Source organism: Pristiophorus japonicus, chromosome X (assembly GCF_044704955.1).
Source record: "Pristiophorus japonicus isolate sPriJap1 chromosome X, sPriJap1.hap1, whole genome shotgun sequence".
Lineage (NCBI taxonomy): Eukaryota > Metazoa > Chordata > Chondrichthyes > Pristiophoridae > Pristiophorus > Pristiophorus japonicus.
Genome location: NC_092010.1, coordinates 14,589,000 through 14,610,195, shown reverse-complemented (window position 1 = coordinate 14,610,195; position 21,196 = coordinate 14,589,000). Strand labels below are relative to the sequence as shown.

Sequence of the window (21,196 nt, the reverse complement as noted above, 5' to 3'; positions counted from 1 at the left end):
AACAAGGGCATACAAAGTGCCAAAACTAGTGGGAGATTGGGAAGCTTTTAAAAGCCAGCAAAAAATGACTAAAAAAATGATTAAGAAAGGGAAGATAGACTATGAAAGTAAACTAGCACAAAATATAAAAACAGATAGCAAGAGTTTCTATAGGTATATAAAAAGGAAAAGAGTGGCTAAAGTAAATGTTGGTCCCTTAGAGGACGAGACCGGGGAATTAGTAATGGGGAACATGGAGATGGCAGAAACTCTGAACAAATATTTTGCATCAGTCTTTACGGTAGAGGACACTAACAATATCCCAACAGTGCCTAGTCAAGGGGCTGCAGGGGGGGGGGGAGGAACTTAACACAATGACAATCACTAAGGAGGTGGTACTCAGTAAGATAATGGGACTAAAAGCAGATAAATCCCCTGGACCTGATGGCTTGCAACCTCGGGTCTTAAGAAAAGTAGCGGCAGGGATAGTGGCTGCATTAGTTGTAATTTACCAACATTCCCTGGATTCTGGGGAGGTCCCAGCAGATTGGAAAACTGCAAATGTAACACCCCTATTTAAAAAAGGAGGCAGACAAAAAGCAGGAAACTATAGACCAGTTAGCCTAACATCTGTGGTTGGGAAAATGTTGGAATCCATTGTTAAAAAAGCAGTAGCAGGACATTTGGAAAAGCATAATTCGGTCAGGCAGAGTCAGCATAGATTTATGAAGGGGAAGTCATGTTTGACAAATTTGCTGGAATTCTTTGAGGATGTAACGAATAGGGTGGATAATGGGGAACCAGTGGATGTGGTGTATTTGTACTTCCAGAAGGTATTTGACAAGGTGCCACATAAAAGGTTACTGCACAAGATAAAAGTTCACGGGGTTGGGGATAATATATTAGCACGGATAGAGGATTGACTAACTAATAGAAAACAGAGAGTCGGGATAAATGGTTCATTCTTGGGTTGGCAATTAGTAACTGGTGGGGTGCTGCAGGGATCGGTGCTGGGACCCCAACTATTTACAATTTATATTAACGACTTGGAAGAAGGGACTGAGTGTAACGTAGCCAAGTTTGCTGACGATACAAAGATGGGAGGAAAAGCAATGTGTGAGGAGGACACAAAAACTCTGCAAAAGGACATAGACAGGTTAAATAAGTGGGCAAAAATTTGGCAGATGGAGTATAATGTTGGAAATGAAGCCATGCACTTTGGCAGAAAAAATCAAAGAGCAAGTCATTATTTAAATGGAGAAAAATTGCAAAGTGCTGCAGTACAGCGGGACTTGGGGGTACTTGCGCATGAAACACAAAAGGTTAGTATGCAGGTACAGCAAGTGATCAGGAAGGCCAATGGAATCTTGGCCTTTATTGCAATGGGGATGGAGTATAAAAGCAGAGAAGTCTTGCTACAGTTATACAGGGTATTGGTGAGGCCACACCTGGAATACTGCGTCCAGTTTTGGTTTCCATATTTACGAAAGGATATACTTGCTTTGGAGGCAGTTCAGAGAAAGTTCACTCGGTTGATTCTGCAGATGAGGGGGTTGACTTATGAGGAAAGGTTGAGTAGGTTGGGCCTCTACTCATTGGAATTCAGAAGAATGAGAGGTGATCTTATCAAAACGTATAAGTTTATGAGGGGGTTTGACAAGGTGGATGCAGAGAGGATGTTTCCACTGGTGGGGGAGACTAGAACTGGGGGTATGATCTTAGAATAAGGGGCCGCCCATTTAAAACAGATGAGGAAAAATTTCTTCTCTGAGGGTTGTAAATCTGTGGAATTCGCTGCCTCAGAGAGCTGTGGAAGCTGGGACATTGAATAAGTTTAAAACAGAGATAGACAGTTTCTTAACCGATAAAGGGGTTTTGGGGAGCGGGCAGGGAAGTGGACCTGAGTCCATGATCGGATCAGCCATGATCGTATTAAATGGTGGAGCAGGCTCGAGGGGCCATATGACCTACTCCTGCTCCTATTTCTTATGTTCTTTCCCAACAGAATTCAGTCGCTCAAATCTCTCTTCATTCACTTCCATTACTCAGCATTCAGCAGCCGCAAGAAGTTTATTTTTGTAACTGTTTCTGGATTTTGTTCTGTTCTACCTTACTCATTAGTTGGTATCCTTTCACTGACTGACATAACTACTTCATCTGTTATTGAGAGACATTTCTTGCCTGGAAGTATACAGAATTACACTTGGTGATTTGGTGCTTTCAGTGAGAATGAGGTTTCACTGGTTGTGTGGAAGATGAGTGACTCTTAAACATTCATTCAAAGGTGCACAGCCCTGACTCAGATCGGAGAGATAAGAAGGGAAGCAGTCACAAAAAGAGAAAACGTTCCCCTTCTCCTTCTCCGACACCTGACTCCAAGAAAAAGAACACCAAGAAAGGGTGAGGCACTTCCCTTGTCTCGGGAAATTGTTACTTTAAAGTTAGAAATGTTAAAGGTTTGTTTTCCTCCTGTGTAAATTTATTAGGCAAAATCTAGAAAGGTACACCAACATTCACCCAGGCTGCAGACCCAGACTTAACCCTCTGAAAGAAAGTGAAATGATATCTTTTGCATATATATTTTTTTTAAATAGGCACATTAACAATCTTATACCACTCAAATGTTTGTCAAAATATGAAACACTTAAAAGAGCAATGCTGTCTGACCACTGTACAAATCTAGTCCCCACTATGACCGCCTCCTTAAAGGTTGCAAGCGGAAGGCTGTGTTCGATCAATGACTTTGGGATTCGGGAGATTGAGGAAGTTTAAAGGAGCAATGTCAGGTTTTGATCCAATGTTAAATTTGAGTGCTGAATCTGTCCAACCTTGTTACTCTTTGAGTTACTGGAGAGCACATTTACTGTCCTCGGCTTTAAACTAGTTAGATGGTGAGAGGGATCTACAAGAAATGTAACCAGCCTAAATATAAACAAAACAGGAAAAGAGAGCATAGGAAAGAATAAAGTAAGGGAGGACATTGATGGCAAAGGAATAAATAGAGTTATACAACAGGAGTTTAAAAAGATGGTTAAACATAAAGTGAGAGGAAATCCGATTAAAAATGAGTTAAACTGTCTGTACAGCAATGCACACAGTGTCCGTAATAAAACAGGGGAGTTGGAGGCAATCATGCGTTGCGAGGAAACAGACATAGTAGGGATTACTGAGACATGGCTACAGAAAAATTAGGACTGGGAATTAAACATTGCCGGCATAACATATTTAGTAAACATAGAGAGGGAAAAAGGAGAGGTGGAGTAGCTGTACTTATTAGGGATAACATAATGGCAGTGGAAAAAAGTGACGCAGCAAGACAGAAATAGAATCCATATAGTTAGAGATAAAAAATAATAAAGGATCAATTACACTAACAGCTGTAGTCTACAAACCACCTAATAGTGGAAGGGAGGTGGAGGAAAAAATATGCAGACAAATTAGGGAAATGAGTAAAAAACATAGAATAATAATCATGGGGGATTTCAACTACCCAAAATTAATTGGACAGAAGAGGTAGGTAAAGGGGATAAGGGAATGGAGTTCCTACAATATGTACAGGATGCCTTTCTAACCCAATATGTAAAAAGCCCATCAAGGGAGGATTCGCTATTGGATCTAGTAATGGGGAATGAACCAGAGCAGATAAGAGAAGTAAAGGTTGGGGGACATCTAGGCAATAGTGACCATACATTTGGAAAGGCAAGGATTAATTAAGGACAGTCAGCACGGATTTGTTAAGGGAAGATCGTGTTTGACTAACCTGATTGAATTTTTTGAGGAGGTAACCAAGAGGATCGATTAGGGTAGTGTATACGATGTAGTGTATATGGACTTTAGCAAAGCTTTTGATAAGGTCCCACAAGGTAGGCTGGTCACGAAGGTTAAAGCCCATGGGATCCAGGGCAAAGTGGCAAGTTGGATCCAAAATTGGCTTGGAGGTAGGAAGCAAAGGGTAATAGTTGATGGATGTTTTTGTGACTAGAAGGATGTTTCCAGTGGGGTTCCACAGGGTTCAGTACTGGGTCCCTTGCTTCTTGTGGTATATATCAATGATTTAGATTTGAATATAGGGAGTATGATTCAGAAGTTTGCAGACGACACTAAATTGGCTGTGTGGTTGATAATGAAGAGGAAAGTCATGGACTGCAGGAGGATATCAATCTACTGGTCAGGTGGGCAGAGCAGTGGCAAATGGAATTTAATTCAGAGAAGCGTGAGGTGATACACTTTGGGAGGGCTAATAAGGAAAGGGTATACACATTATGCGGTAGGCCACTTAATAGTGTAGATGAACAAAGGGACCTTGGAGTGCTTGTCCACAGATCCCTGAAAGTAGCAGGCCAGGTGGATAAGGTGGTTAAGAAGGCATATGGAATGCTTGCCTTTATTGGCCGAGGCAGAGAATATGAGTAGGAAGGTTATGCTTAAATTGTACAATACTTTGGTTAGGCTGGCGTACTGCGTGCAGTTCTGGTCGCTGTATTATAGGAAGGATGTGATTACACGAGAGAGGGTGCAGAGGAGATTTATTAGGATGCTGCCTGGAATGGAGAATCTTAGTTATGAGGGCAGATTGGATAGGCTGGGTTTGTTCTCATTGGAACAGAGGAGGTTGAGAGGAGACCTCATTGAGGTGTACAAAATATTGAGGGGCCTGGATATAGTGGATAATAAAGGCCTATTTCCATTGGTGGAAGGGTCTATTACGAGGGGACATAGTTTTAAGATGGTTGGTGGAAGGTTTCGAGGGGACTTGAGGGGAGGCTTCTTTACGCAGAGGGTTGTCGGGATCTGGAACTCACTGCCTGGAAGAGTGGTGGATGCAGAAACCCTCACCACTTTTAAGAGATGGTTGAATGGGCACTTGAAGTGCCATAATCTGCAGGGTTACGGATCTAGAGGTGGTAATTGGGATTAGACTGGATGACCTTTTGTTGGCCGGCGCAGATATAATGGTAAGTATTGCAGGGAATCGAATACGGCCAGGTGATCTCCTGGACTAGTTTCGATCGCCTGGATGGGTCGGAGAGGAATTTTCCCAGATTTTTTTCTCCCTAAATTGGCCTGGGTTTTTATCTGTTTTTTGCCTGTCCCAGGAGATCACATGGCTCCAGTTGGCATGGAGTGTAGAATGTTTCAGTATAAGGGGTGTCGCAGTTGTGTGAGGCGGACTGGTTGGGCTGGGTACTCTTTGCCTTTCCGTCATTGTTCATAGGTTTATATGTAACCTTCAGAGCTGCTGATCGAGGGCCGTGCGGCTCTTTGTCAGCCGGTGCGGACACGATGGGCCGAAATGGCCTCCTTCTGTGCTGTAAATTTCTATGTTTCTATAATATAATACGCTTTAAGATGATAATTGAGAAGGACATAAGTATGACAAAAACCAGGGTAATAGATTGGAGAAAAGCTGATTTTGAGGGGCTGCTATTGGAACTTGGGAAAATAAAATGGGCAACAATATTGGCAAACAACAATGTAGAACACCAATGGGAAACATTTAAAATGGTGTTCAACAGTGTGCAGGAAAAATATATTCCGCTAAAAGGAACGAACAAACTAAACACTAATGAGACTCCATGGATGAATAAAGCCATAAGGGAACAATTGAGGGTGAGGAAAGAGGCATACATTCAATACATAGACAGCATGGAAGTGCATGATAAGGGAGAATATGAAAAGATTAGGAGAGAAGTCAAAAAGAACTACTCGGAAGGCAAAGAGGAACTATGAAATTAAATTATCAAGGAACATAAAACAAATTAATAAAATATTTTACAGGCACATCAATAAAAAAAAGGAAGGTTGGGATGGGATAGGGCCATTAAGGGACAGACGGATTAATACCACAAGCAACGATAGAGCGATGGCAGAAATATTAAATAATTATTTTGCTTCAGTATTTACCAGGGAGATAGAACAGGTGGACATGACATTGGATCATGAGATTCGTAATGAGATAAGTGCATTTAAATTAAAAAGAGGGGATATATTAAATAAACTAATCAAACTTAAAGAGGATAAGACCCCTGATCCAGATGGATTGCATCCATGCATTTTAAAAGAATCTAGGGAAGAGACATTATTACACATATTTAATAATTCATTAGAAAAAGGTGTAGTGCCAGAGGACTGATGGATAGCAAGTGTTATACCTATATTTACAAAGAGGGATGGAACATGTCCAGGGAATTATAGACCAGTCAGCTTAACATCGGTGGGAGGAAAAATAATGGAATCCCTACTAAAGGAGAAAATAGAAGAATATCTAGAAACCAAAAAATAGTAATGAATAGTCAGCATGGATTTCAAAAGGGGAAGTCTTGCTTGACCAACCTCATTGAATTTTTTGAAGAGATAACAGAGAGAGTAGACAAGGGTAATGAGGTAGATGTAATTTATCTAGATTTTCAAAAGACCTTTGATAAGGTCCCCCATAATAGATTGATGAACAAGGTCAGGGAATGTGGAGTCAGGGGACAAGTAGCACAATGGATAGCTAGGTGGCTTCAAAACAGAAAGCAGAGAGTAGGGGTAAAGGGTAGCTATTCACAGGGGCAGGAGGTGGGTAGTGGTGTTCCACAGGATCAGTGCTAGGACCACTGTTGCTCACAATTTATATTAATGATTTAGACTTTGGAATCAAAAACACAATTTCTAAATTTGCAGATGACACCAAATTGAGGAGGACTCCAATAAATCACAGGAGGACATTAATAAAGTTGCAGAATGGGCATATAATTGGCAAATTAAGTTAAACACAGATAAATGTGAGGTATTACATTTTGGTAGGAAGAATAGGGAGGTCACTTATTACTTGAAGGGTGCGAGTCTGGGTGGGGTAGAGGAACAAAGGGATCTCGGAGTACAAATACACCAATCACTAAAGGTTGCAACACAGGTAGCAAGGCCATAAAAAGCAAACCAAGCACTAGGGTTTATTTCTAGAGGTATAGAATTGAAAAGTAGGGAAGTTATGCTAAACCTGTATCGAACCTTGGTTAGACCACACTTGGAGTACTGCGTACAGTTCTAGTCACCATATTATAAAAAGGATGGAGGCAGTGGAGAGGGTGCAGAGAAGATTTACAAGGATGATACCAGAAATGCGAGGGTATACATTATCAGGAAAGGATGAACAGGTTGGGTCTCTTTTCTCTTGAAAAAATAAGTCTGAGAGGTGACCTAATAGAGGTCTTTAAAATTATGAAAGGTTTTGATAGAGTGGACACAGAGAGAATGTTTCCACTTGTGGGGAGGAGCATAACTAGAGGCCATCAATATAAGATAGACACCAAGAAAGCCAATGGGGAATTCAGAAGGAACTTCTTTACCTAGAGAGTGGTGAGAATGTGGAACTCGCCACCACAGAGGGTGGTTGAAGCGAATAGTATCGATGCATTAAGGGGAGGCTAGACAAGCATATGAGGGAGAAGGGAATCGAGGGTTATACTGATAGATTTTGATGAGGAAAGACAGGAGGAGGTTCGAGTGGAGCATAAACGCCGGCATGGACTGGTTGGGCCAAAAGGCCTGTTTCTGTGTCGTATGTCCTATGTAATCCTATGCATGTCCTGCCCTGTTCTTGAAGCTAACTGCAGCCAAAGAGTGCTATCCATAGAAATAGCATTTAGCGGTGTTGGTATGTGCTGATATATTGTGAGAATCACCAATAATTGTCATACTGCCTGGAATGCCTTCTGATCCCAGGAAGCCCTCTTCAAAACAAAAATCATCATTACGTTTCAGGGAGAAGTGAAAAGAGTAATTAATGTATTACTGGAGTAGTGTTGTGTTCAGGTTATTAATATACTGAAATAATTAAAAGTCTCACACATGTCCATCACACTTCCAAGTAACAGATATGCAAAGTGTACGTCACAGTCTCCATCACGCATCCTTGATTGGCTCAAATTTATTCATAAAAAGTAACATGGTTATGAATTGAATGATGTTGGTTGCTGAAAATATTACTGAAGAGGTAGTAAAAGTACCGATGACGAATTAGTAAACAGTTACCAATAAACAGCCAGCAAGGAGGAGAAGGGGAACTAATTAAATTGTTCAAAATACTTTTGGGTGAAAAGAAATCCTTTTGGCCGCCATCTTGCTTTGCCAGTGACCAGAGGAAATTAAAAATAAGGTTTCTAACACAACAAACACACACAAACTTAAATAATTCCCAAACAAAACTGTAAACTTACTCGAAGAATTCTCTGTTCATTTGGAAATTTGAGCGATAAGTTAGTTCTCAGAGGCATGCCCTCGCTTGGGGGCCTGGGGCTTGGTTTTTCTCTCTGTACCTCTTGCTTTCTGTCTTTCTCTTTTGCTGTCACTCTCTGCCCCTCTCTTTCTGAGTCTTTCTCATTCATCCTATATCCTACTTCTTAGATACATTCTAAAACTTATCTGAGAACTGATGTATTTACCTGAAAAGAGGAAGATTTGTAACTAGTGAAGCCAAAATGAAGAGGGGAGGGGCTTTTCAGTGTAGAAAAATAAATTCATTATTTTGGCTTTGCAAGTTCAGCTGATCTCTAGCTTTTTCTAAGCAGTTGAATTCATCTATGCAGAATAATTAAAATATAAAATTGTATTATCTTAAGAAAAAAAATGAAAATTTGTTGTCCAGTGTGTGTTGGGAAAAAGTCAGCAATTCTGACGGGACAAACAGCAGTAAGAAATTGCTGCTGTATGGTGGGACATTGTGTACACCACATACACTTGTGTACACACACTGCTGTATCTCCCTGAAGCTAACAGAGTTGACAGCTGTTGGTCAAAGCATAAACTTCAAGCCCAGGCTTTGAAAGGGGCCGAGGCCTTCGTGTCAGAATATTAATGAAAATACTCAAACAAAGTAAACTTTATAACCAAATGTGATTGTTATTGTGAAATATGTAATTTTATCATGTTTTCATTTTGTTCAAAATTTTATTTTGGAAATTTCAGTTACTGTGCAAAAAATGGCGGACAAAAGAATTATTATTCTAACATTTAGATAACCTTCCCCTCTAAGAATTTAATCTGAGTGAATCCCAGTGAATAAACATGAATGACAGACAATTACCCGGAGGAAATTTCCTTGAGGTGGAATAAATTTGTATGTCACCTAATTAGCTGGAAGAAGTTTAAACCATAAATTAGAAATTGTTCAGCATAAATTTACAATGAATACATTGGGTGGCAGCAATGAGCCAATCAGAGATAAGTAGAAGAAATAGGTGTAAAAGAATAAAGTGTGATGGAGAAAGTATTCCAGGAGATATTTAATATGCAAGATTTTGAAGATGTACAAACGCATCCACTGTGGTCTTACTCTGGGTGAGCCAGGAGCAGGCATTTTTTTTTAATTTAACAGTAGCAGGGACAGAGGCAAAGTGCTGAGCTGGGGAATAGAACACAGCCCAAGAACAGAACTGGGACCATGCTTTAAATATGCTTTAAAATTTAATGGCAGCAAAAAGCAGCAGGCCTACCAGAGGACGAGTATATATTTTTTAAATAGCTGGCAACCCTGTGATCGGGGTTAGAGGGAAAATATTTTTGAAGAGCTGTGTGAGAGGAAAAATTATCTTTTTAAAAGAGCTGGGTGCTAGCATTTGTTTGAGCTGGGGACAGGGCATGCCAGAAGAGTATTTCTTTATAGCCAACAGAGCCAGCAGCAGGGCCAGAGGCCAAGTCTCTAGGCAGGCAGAGCCAGAAATATATATTTTTTAAATTAACAACCAGAATAACGGCAGTAACACAAATATTACTTCAACAAATCAGTTGATTTTCACCTTAAGTTTTGCGGGCAGCAGAACAGAGATAAAAGCAGAATTGAGTTGTATGAGACTGACGAGGTTGAGAGGGCATGGCAAGGTGGTAGGAGGCATGATACAGCATAATAGATCAGTGTTGATATAGGATTTTCCTATTACCCTCTACAACCTTTCATATGAAAAGCATTACTCACAATTGTCTCACAGGAAGCATGGTGAACATGGGCAAGAAGTGAGCCCTATGTAAGATGCAATCAATTGTAGATAAATATTAAACTTTTGCACCTATATCCAGCATATTTCAAAGTGTCAAAAATGTATTTCTTTAAAAAGCTAGTTATTTCCTGTTTTTTTAAAAAACTTTCATAACCTGTTTACCCAAGGACAGAAGCCAAGGATTTACTTAGCCTCTAATAAAGATCTGCCGAATTAGAGCACTTTACCAAAGGAAGAACACAGCAGTGGTGTTAAAGGTACAGGCCAGGGTGAAACATGGCTCCCTCTTAACAGCTAAACATCATAACTATGCTGCGGACCCCTTGAGTAACACCACGGTAGATCAGGTAGTATTTCAAAAAACATTTTTTGGTGGAGGAGATTTCCTCAGCAACCAAATGAAATTAAAACATCTCTAAAATTTCAGCTGACAGGCAAAACCCAAATGTCTTGTCCTCTATCTTGCTCTCCCTTCACATGCTTTCTCTCTCCTCTCATTCCTTTTGTCTCTTCCTCTTTTTCTCTCCTTTCTCCCTCTCTCCCCACCCTTTCCTCTTCCTCCCTCTCTCTCATCCTCCTCTTTGCCTTCTCATTTTCCCTCCTGTTCCCTTCACCAATTTTCCTATCTCAAAGGTAATAACCACTGCACATGCGCAACGCTGCTGGCACTCGTTTTGGCGCAGGCCTGTAGCTCCGCCCCCCACTGATATAGCTGTGCCGCGCCAGGGCACTGGAGGCTCTGCAGAGCGGCCAGGATGGGGCCATTTTTTTCAGGGCAGTTTATAGCACACAAAGTCGGCGCACAGCGGGTCAGTGCGCCAAAAAAACGGCATGGCCAAAATTGGGCCCTAAGAAAGGAGGGAGAGAGTAAATGGAGAACTACAGACCAGTTATCCTGACATGAGTAGTAGGGAAAATGTTACAATCTATTATTAAGGACGTGATAACAGGACACTTAGAAAAGAATAATAGGATTGGGCAGAGTCAACACGGATTTATGAAAGGGAAGTCATGTTTAACAAATCTGTTATTTTGAGGTTATAACTAGCAGAATAGATAAGGGGAGACCAGTGGACGTGGTGTATTCAGAAGGCTTTCGACAAGGTGCCACACAAGAGGTTATTCAACAAAATTAGGGCTCATGGGATTGGGGGTAATATACGAGCATGGATTGAGAATTGGTTAATGGACAGAAAACAGAGAGTAGGAATAAACGGGTAATTTTTGTCTTGGAAGACTGTAACTAGTGGGGTACCACAAGGATCGGTGCTTGGGCCTCAGCTATTGACAATCTATATCAATGATTTGGATGAGGAACCAAATGTAATATATCCAAGTTTGCTGATGATACAAAGCTAGGTGGGAATGTAAGTTGTGAAGAGGATGCAAAGAGACTTCAAGGGGATATAGACAGGCTAAGTGAATGGGCAAGAACGTGGCAAATGGAATATAATGTGGAGAAATGCGAGGTGAGACCACACCTGGAATATTGTGTACTGTTTTGGTCTCGTTACCTAAGGAAGGATATACTTGCCATAGAGGGAGTGCAACAAAGGTTCACCAGACTGATTCCTGGGATGGGGGATTGTCCTATGAAGAGAGATTGAGTAGACTAGGCCTGTATTCTCTACAATTTAGAAGAATGAGAGGTGATCTCACTGAAACATGCAAAATTCTTACAGGGCTTGACAAGGTAGATACAGGGAGGATGTTTCCCCTGGCTGGGGAGTTTAGAACCAGGGGTCACAGTCTCAGAATAAGGGGTTGGCCATTTAGGACTGAGATGAGGAGAAATTTCTTCACTCAGAGGGTGGTGAATCTTTGGAATTGTCTACCCCAGAGGGCTGTGGAGGCTCAGTCGTTGAGTATATTCAAGGCAGAGATCGATATATTTTGAATATTAAGGGAATCAAGGGATATTGGGACAGTGCAGGAAAGTGGAGTTGAGGTAGAAGATCAGCCATGATCTTATTGAATGGCGGAGCAGGCTCGAGGGGCCGTATGGCCTACTACTGCTCCTATTTCTTATGTTATTATTTCCCCCTCGCCTTCTCTTCCATTCCCCCTTCTCCATCGCTTCATCTTTCCCCTCCCCCTCTTTATCTTTCCTCCCCCTCTTTCTCTTAGTGACCCCCCCTTACTCCTTCCTCTCTCTTCTTTCTCCTTCCGATCCCCTCTTTCTTTCTCCTTGCCCCTCTCTTTCTCTTTTCCTTCCTCCTTGCTTTCTCTTTTCCTTCCCCCTCTCTTCCTCTTTCTCCTTATCCCTTCTTTCTCTTTCCCCTTCTCCTCTGCTTCCTCTCTCGTGCCATTAAGCTGGCCACATTAACCTCCTCAATTTTCCTTTTAGTCTTAACCCCTACCTTGCCTTGCACTGGAAGTAACTCTGAGAACATTATCTCACATTACCTCTGTTCAGTTTGCTATCTTATCTCATATATGTATTTAAAGGCCTTCATATTCTGCATATATCATTTACCCCTAAATGAACAACTACCAATGATTCTCAGCCTCATCAGCCCTTTATACATGGGCCACAGCTTGGATTCTCATTCAGTGCAAGTTCACATCCCAATCTTGCTATTCTTACCTCTCTTTCCGTCCTTTTCTATCTTAGCCCATTCGTTGTCTCCTTTGAATGTGTTACTGCATCCTGCCTTCCCCCCCACACCATTCCTTTTCCCTGTTCACCTGTCGAGTCCAATAATATCTATTTACCCCTTTACATCCCACGTCACTTGTGAGTTCCTCGACCTGTTTCACCAGTGCCAGTTCTATACTTCTCTTGTCCTTCTAATGGCTCTTCCTTACAGTAATCCAATGTTTCTTTTCCCTCTCTCCACTGTCTCTTTCCTCACTTATTCTGCGCTTTCTCTAGTTGGTCCCTTTCTCCATCGTTGGTTATCTCTCCTACTAGAGCGTGTGCTAGCCACCTATCAATGAATCTTTGACAAATTATCAAGACCCCTGACCCCACTATCAAGTCCTTCAGCTCTTGATTAGCAGATACCAACAGTGCCCAGTCTGAATCCCTCAACTCTGATAACTGGAAACATCTTTTATCCTCTTCATTTCTTGTCAGTTTAACACATTTAAGTAACTTTTACAACTTGAAGGATCTCAATATATTAGTTTTACATCTTTTTTAAAGGTCCTTTCTGTTTCATAATACATAATGCAACAATCTAAAATTACCTTCTACCCTATTTAATTAAAAGTCTTGCATCTGGCATGTGTGTCATATCAAAGGCATGAAACCTGAAAACATGGCCTTAGAATTATCATCTCAAAGCATTACATGCTGATACAGAAAAAAGTTGGGATTGGTGGAAATAAACTATTAAGTTGCCAGTCAAATATCTGATTGAACAAATCAAAAAGTGACACTGAAGAATGAGCGGCCATCAGAAAATCGAGCAATCAACTTCTCATTTTATTAATATTATCATTTACTAACCACAAAGTAGAACAAAACTGACTATTGAAATGCTTTAAATTTTGTCACACTTTTCAACTGCCCCCTTCCTTCACTACTTCTTAGGCGGTCCCTCGTATCGAGGATGACTTGCTTCCATGCCAAAAAGGGATGAGTTCACAGGTGTTTCAATGAAGGACCTAATATTCCAGATCCTGAACTACATCCTGAAGGGTGGAAGATGCATGTGTGTGGATTTTTTTAACGTGTGGTGACCGTTGCACACCAGCCACCACACAGGCTTGACAGAGCTAGGACTTGGTCCAGTGGCAAGGATTAACCAAGACGACAGGAGACCAGCTCTGCTGCACGGACCTAGCGCACGCACATATCGCAGTGTGGGCTGGCCCGTGCTGCCCCTGGGCCCTCGCCTCTTCTGGGCCCTGAACGCACGCCTCTCCTGGGCCCCGATCACGTCGCTCTACCATCTCTCGCCGCTCCTGCGCCCTGACCTCGCCGCTCCTGCTGTACCTGCCCACGCTCCAATCAGCGACCTGAGCTATGGTGACGTCCAATCCAGTCGTCCTCTTCACAACCGTCGCCCTCCCAGACCAGCTCGCGCTGCACCTTGTAGTGGCATGTCACCACGCTGCTCCTCCTTTTAAGGCCCGACCTGCTGCTGATGGTTCCTCGCAGGTCGGCAGCTCACTCAGTTACACCTCTCCCTGCCTTCCTTCACTTCGGCCAATGCATACGGATAGAAACCAATTTTATAAGATTACACAATTCTGAAAAGAATCACCAGATGTGTTAAATATTTTGAGGGGTTTTGATAGAGTAGATAGGGAGAAACTATTTCCAGTGGCAGAAGGGTCGGTAACCACAGGACACAGATTTAAGATAATTGACAAAAGAACCAGGGGGGTGATGAGGAGAAATGTTTTACGTAGCGAGTTGTTGTGATCTGGAATGCACTGCCTGAAAGGGTGGCGGAAGCAGACCTCATGTTACATTGCTCCAGTAAATTTGGTGAATTACAGAGATGGGTGAACTGCTGTTGTGGTTAGGGTACACAGGACTGTGTTACACATTATAATCTGCAGTCCAGCACCCAGACTATCTGTGAGCAATGCCACAGGAGAGCTATATTATCTTAAATTCATTACCGCCTACACCTTTGACTTTTACAAGATGCAAGTTGGTCGTTTTGGTGGATGGAGGCAAGTGGGAAAATCCAATCTAGTACTGGATTGGGAGGACTTTAGCACAGAAGAAATGGGTCTCTGACCCCACAGGAGGAGTAAACTGGATCTTGATTTGGTTGTTTCTTAGCACACACACAAAATGCCTGATTTGGGAATTGGTGGTAACCTGGGCTCTGGCTCCTGCATCCTATAAAGCGCCTGTGCCATTATGATAGTTTGCTTTTGCCCAGCCTAGGTTGATGTTAGATTAGAACAAGGTTTCAGCCACTCCACAGGAATAGGTTAGGTTCATTTTCTCAGTTTACATGTTTCGTTCTATTTCCAAAGCGGCCAGTCCACATTTTTCTTCTTTTTCAGGTTTATTCCAAGAATTAGGTTGTCAACACCAGCCTGCGAGCCTCTAGAGCAAGTATCAGCTGCCCTTATTCGAACATACATATGAATAAATCAAATCAATGCTGCTAATCTGTCCACAGGATCCACTATCGGCAGTGCTGTTTTCCGGTCGTATGGCAGCAATCATTGACCAATCACATGCGCTCAAGGTGGTCATAAGACAGTCATAAAACAGAAAGAAAAAACAAGGAGACTGAGGGACACAATTGGAATTTTTAACACTTGGTGCAGATCATATTCCCCCTACCTGGGCTATTAGTTACTTGGTACAGCTGCCGACACTGATGTATGCAATATATTGGCTGCATTAAAACAAACAACATGCCTTCGCAGTTGGGACAGGAGGGCAACATCAACCTCTGCCAAAGGCTTTAAATGCTATAAAAATTGAAATAAATCATTTAAGGTCTCACGTTCTAACCAGGTGTGGATGATGTGCGCAAAGCTGACTGAACAGTGTTGGTGTACCAGTGGATCGTGCAATTACAGGCAGTCGCTAAAGCAGACCACTCTATTTCTCAGTTTTTTCACTACCCTATCATTGAGCATTAAATACAGGCCGCCATGCTGCAGCAGCAAACAACAGTTCAAGCCTTGGACTCGGGCGCAATGTATGGCTTTTAGCATGTCGGTTTGTAGAATGGGTGGCTTCATTTCAGAAGCACACCCATGAGGTTTTGCACGGTAATCCAGTAAGAGCATTTACAGCGTCCTATTGTTGACACTGTGTCTATCGAGATTGACAAGTTGCTAAGAGTTGGAAACTATTCCACCTCAAGTAGGAGACAACAGGATTCCACTCATATTGTGTAGTTCCCAAAAATGTAGTTCCCACATGTGCAGAAGCCTGAAATATTATGTATTTGTCACAGGGCACAGACGGCACTTCCATTCACCTACTGTGAAGATGACCACACACGTATTCTACACTGTGACCGACAGCTTCATTCTTTTTTTTAGCAGGCAAATTTTTCTTTCCTCTCTTGCATGTGAATGCTTGCTTGCACCCTCCCTCTCTCGTGCTCTCTCAGTTGCCCTTCCCCTCTCTCTCTTCAAAACAATTGCATTATTCAGCCGTACAGACAATTTCATGGAGGCCAGGCCAACACTGACAGCTACAATATCAGAAGAACAAATTGTCACTTTCAGAAAATAGTCACTTTCTCAGGAAGCCAAAAGTCACAGATAATATAAAAACTATAAAGCCTATCCTTACCTATAATATCAGATGGTCAGACTCCTCCATCTGAGTTTTTATTGTGAAGATCAAGAAATATAAAGTTTGAGAAGATTAATTTAGATTTTTTTTTTCTTTTCTGAGACTAACTGCAGTAGTAGTTAGTGCAACTATAAAAGGTATTGCCAAAATAAATGTTTAAATTCAGGACTTTTATCCTTGCTGCAAACCTGAATAATGGTACAGTTAGTTGTTGCAGACTTTGGTGCTCTTACATTATTGCTTTTGAGTTTATTTCAGATGCGCATAAATAAAAGAAATACTCCTGCAACTGCTCTGACCATTTCTAATACATTACAAAATATCTAAACATTAAACAATGGAAATATATCATCGTCACACATGCATGGAACCCCAAAAATCATTGGGAGGGAAGGCAAGCTGAACAAAAAGCAAATGCTAGGAAAGGTGCAAAGCTCAAGCCCCAAGCTCCTGAGAGGGGCTAAGCCTGTGGAGGCAAAACTTATTGGACAGTTTTCCAAGAGGACATGGGCAATTTTCTGGGTAAGTTTAAAGATTTTTTTTGAGAGTTTAATTTTTTGTGTTTATGATGATCCAAACCTTATAATTTATACTGTGATCCTGGGACTACTGGAAAACAAGATGGCGACCAATTAGATCTCATTTGTTCCCCTTGTCCTTGCTAGTTGGGTTTCTGGTAGCTCTTGACTGCTGGTTCTTGATTTGTTCTTTTCGTACCTGTTTACCACTTGCTCATTAGTAGGTTTGTTTCCAATGTTGCCATTTAATCTATTTTTATGAATACATGATATTTGACCTAGTCAGGAGCTAATGTGACATACACTTTGCATGTGCGATGCTGTCAATTTATAAGGATGCATGCCAGAGGCAACACTTCTGATTATGTAGATAGATTCCAAGGGTGGCATGAGAATGAGTGACCAAAGGACGGCTAATACTTTTAATGATTTTCCTCCATGTTCATCAAGGAAACGATGGGTTACCTTCCCAATTCAGAGGTGGATAGGCTGAGAATACTAAAAGAGGACAAGGCACTCAACCTAGGTGGACTGCACGCACGCAAGGGTACTTATGGAAATGGTTAAGGATTCATTGGAAACAACAGTAGTACCCAAGTATTACAGAAGGCCAGCTGTAACACCAATATATTACAAAGGAACATAAAGATAACCTGAAAAATACATGCCAGTGGGCCTGACATTTAGTCGTTAAAAAAATTACAGGTCATCCTGAAGGACGGAACAATGAAACAGGGAGTCCGCATGACTTTATGGGAGAGATTATGTCTGACAAATCCAATGGATTTTATTTGATGTGATAAAGTGGACATGAGGAACCCAGTGGATGTTAAATATTTACATTTTAGCAATGAATTTGACATAGTGCCATATAGGTACAGGGAGGGGTATCTGGAGTGGATCAGAAATTGGATCAATCAAACGAAGCAAAAGGGAGCTGTATATGGAGCTTCTTGAGAATGGAGGAAGGCGATGAGCAAAGCTCCTCAGGGATTAGTGCTTAACTGATGGTTATTTACAATATACTCTCAATCCCTCTGTATAGTTAATATCACTGTACTCTCAATCTCACTGTACTCTCACTCAATGTTCCCTTTAACTTTTTTGGGGTGTGCGGCTCATTCAAAATACCGGGCATGTGCGTTTTTTTCCTATTTAAAAGCCGGTCAGCCAGCTGCCGTGGAGCTGCAGGGCCGCACGGCCACGCAGCTTAAAGGGAACGTTACTCTCAATCCCCCTGTACTGTTAATATATCCTCAATGCAGTGTTTACTTTTTCCCAGCTAGATCATGTTTCATTTACCATTTGGTTCTTACTGAGCCAATTCTGATTCAATCTGGAAAATTTATCATCTCCTCATTAAACCTTAACATTCTGTACTACTGTGCAGGAAGATCTTTGCTGCATGCCCTTTGAAAATCCAAATAAACTGCAATGGGTGGATTACCCTTGTTCATTATGTTAGTTACCCGTTCAATGAATTGCAATAGGCTGAGCACTGTGTAGACCCATGGTTCCCAGCATCTAAAACAACATACAGTCAGACTGTTCTGGCTAAAACTAATGTCAGATTTATTTGCAAGGAATATAATTACACAAACAGAGAGTTACAGCAAGCATCTGGCAGCTCATTATTTGATTTAGCCAATATGTAAATTGTTTCAAAACAAAATAACGGAGTCCAATATTATCAGTTTCCTTCAAAATCCTTTAACTGAGTGTCTAATGAATATTATGTGGATGCTTGACTGCACTGAGCCCTTCTCAATTTTGTAGCATGGAAAAGGGCAAGCAAATAGCGACTGTAAATACAGGAAATAATTTGCATCTATAATGCAGTTGCTCTGGCCCTCTGAAAGACACATTTTTCCCAAAGTTGACAAAGTCCTTCCCAAACGCAAAGTAACTGCAATATCATTCCTTATCCCATCTAACACCATCCCCTCCCTTTCTGTAGTTGTAATATCATTCCTTATCTCTTCTGCTGCTCTTCCCTCCCTTTCTGTAGTTCCTGTACTATTCTTTATCAATAGAGCAACTCTTTGTAGTTGTAACTTCAGCTGACAGCCATGTTTCTTAGATAGCAATAATATCCGTATTCTCACGAGTTAAAAATCCCCCTAATGCCAATACTTCATTCCATTATTTATATGAAGATTTAAACCTGTCTCTCAAACACTCCTTTCCTTACGTAATTTTTCTGGTCTGTTGTCATAAATTTTATTTTCTGTTCAGTCTGTTTGTTTACCGCTACCCCGACCTTTTTTGTTCCAATCTTCCCCCATTGTCCTGTTTACTCTCTCTGCAAGGACCAAGCCTGTTTAGGTAAACTACATTTCACATTTTCCCTGTCCCAGAAACTCTTCCTTCTACACCAACTCATCCAACACATGATGCCAGCAGTAATCTTGAGCCTACTACCCTGATGGTCATGCCCTTTAATCTATAACCTAACTCCTCAAACGCTCCCTGAATTAACACCATCTCACTTTATACTCTGTCATTGGCTCCTCTATGGCTGTTTACTCTCCCTTTCTAGATATTTTTCCACCCAGTCCTTTCAGTGGCGCTTTGGAGGCACACATCATTCAGGCCTTCAAGTTACAGCTGCAACTCTGGCTGTCTGACCCCTTATTATGGAGTGCCCCACCACACCACTAACATATGCCTAATTTCCTGGTTGGTGTGTCTCTTTCCCCTATGGGTAAACTCTTGCTTCATGGTGCCACAATGTTGCTCTGGGTTTCCTACCCCTGTACCTTGTCCTTATCATAGGTGTTAAGATCCAGGCCCACAGGGTTTTGTTCTAGCTCTTCCTGCAGGCAGTCCGATTCAAGCTCTACTTCAGTATCCCTCTCAGTCTATTGAAGACCACCTACTGCAACCGGGTGTGTTGTGGAGCGGAGCCAGCTGGTTCTTGAGCTTGGCCCTCTGATAGTCATCATGTGTACTCCTTGTGGAATCTTTATATATTCACTTGTTGATTCATTTCACTAGATGCCGCACACATCACTAAACTAGCTCCTCGTCCATTTCTACATGACTTAATTGCTGTGCTAGTCTCATATACTAACTCTACAACAACATTTCTCATTTACCTGCCTTGGTGTTGTAGATTCATCCATCTTAGCTCTATACTCATGCTCAGCCCAGTCCAAATTCACTCTCTTACCTTCATTCAGCACAAAATCCTCTGTCAACTGCTTTCGGCCTCTCACAGTTAAAGTGGTTGCTGGGCAGGTTAAAGGTCATTCCAGCAGTTCCATAGCTCCTTTCTGGCCATTCCTCAATCAGGTTTTATTTGATGGTATTTACAAGGCTGCCACATGTGTAACACACATTTACTGAATATTACTATCTAGCTTTGCTGTACAGAATAATGTCTTTGGCAGGTCATCGTGGCAGCTGGTGTTATGGTTTCTAAATTAGTGGTAGTTTGGTACAGTCCTGCAGTGTGTAGAGGATAGTTAATGGAGTAAAGGTAGATTGCCTACTTTGTGTGTGCTTCTTCAACTCTTTGAATGATCTGCATCCTCCACATGCTCTGATCCCACACAGCCAATCATTCAGGAGTATAAGTTTTTGGGTTTCAGTTTGGCAGTTAGTCAGCGTCTATTTAGCTTGGATCAAAACACAATGGCGCAAGCCCTGGAGCTTTATACAAAATCAGTGCAGGAAACCAAATGGGGCACTCCCTATCTGCAATGTCATGCCAACATTTGATGTGCACATATAGCACGATTTCCTCAACAATAAAATTAGCTTCAAATGTGACCTACAAGATAGGTCATCTGTCTTTATGGGGATTGCTTCAACTTCCAGAAGAAACTGAATATATGGTTGAAGAACAAGTGTAGTCTATGAACTTGGGGTCTTTGTCATCTCCATATTTCTGTCTATGACATAACTGGAATTCTAATCTTTTCAGCATTGTTATCTGTAGTTATTCACATCCTTTGGGAACTAAAATTGTTAAGAATCTGTGACACTGAAAATTGTGCAGGATCTGTTGGAGGGATCAGAGTCATTGAGCTCTTCTTGTTCTGTCTGCATTTTGTTATGTGCTTGAAGTCCATATTAAACCAAAATAAAATTCAAGCATAGCTTCACAGCAGCCCAGCTGTAGCCTAATGGCAGCACAGCAAAGTGATAGAAAATTCTTCAATTCACAAACCTGGAGCCTGGTTTATCTCAGCTGCTGTTGGACATTGGGTACAAATTGAAATGCTGCCTTACCTGTTTCCAGCATTTACATATTTTGATTGGGGCCCTCTAGTAGCAAAAATCTTCTGCATCATTACAGCACAAGATTGATTGAATGTAAAATACACAAGGACCTTGACGGAGTAACAGTATTGGTATCTGGAGCATTTTCCACCTGATTTTCCACATTCAGTGAATGTAGCTGCTCAGTAATAGAATATGACTACATAAAGAAAGAGTTAGAATGTTGTACTCTTGAGCGGATGACCGCATTGCACCTTGTTTTA

At 41.5% G+C, this 21,196-nt stretch overlaps 1 protein-coding gene across 4 annotated transcripts in view; it reads left to right on the top strand.

Moving 5' to 3' along the window:
- LOC139240875 (SWI/SNF complex subunit SMARCC2-like) overlaps positions 1-21,196 on the top strand; it is an 875,893-nt gene that overhangs the window by 176,702 nt on the left and 677,995 nt on the right. For all 4 annotated transcript variants that reach the window (XM_070869382.1, XM_070869381.1, XM_070869383.1 and 1 more), the window contains exon 10: positions 2,264-2,379. In XM_070869382.1, coding sequence (XP_070725483.1) covers positions 2,264-2,379 — 116 coding nt within the window. The remainder of the gene's footprint in view (positions 1-2,263; positions 2,380-21,196) is intronic.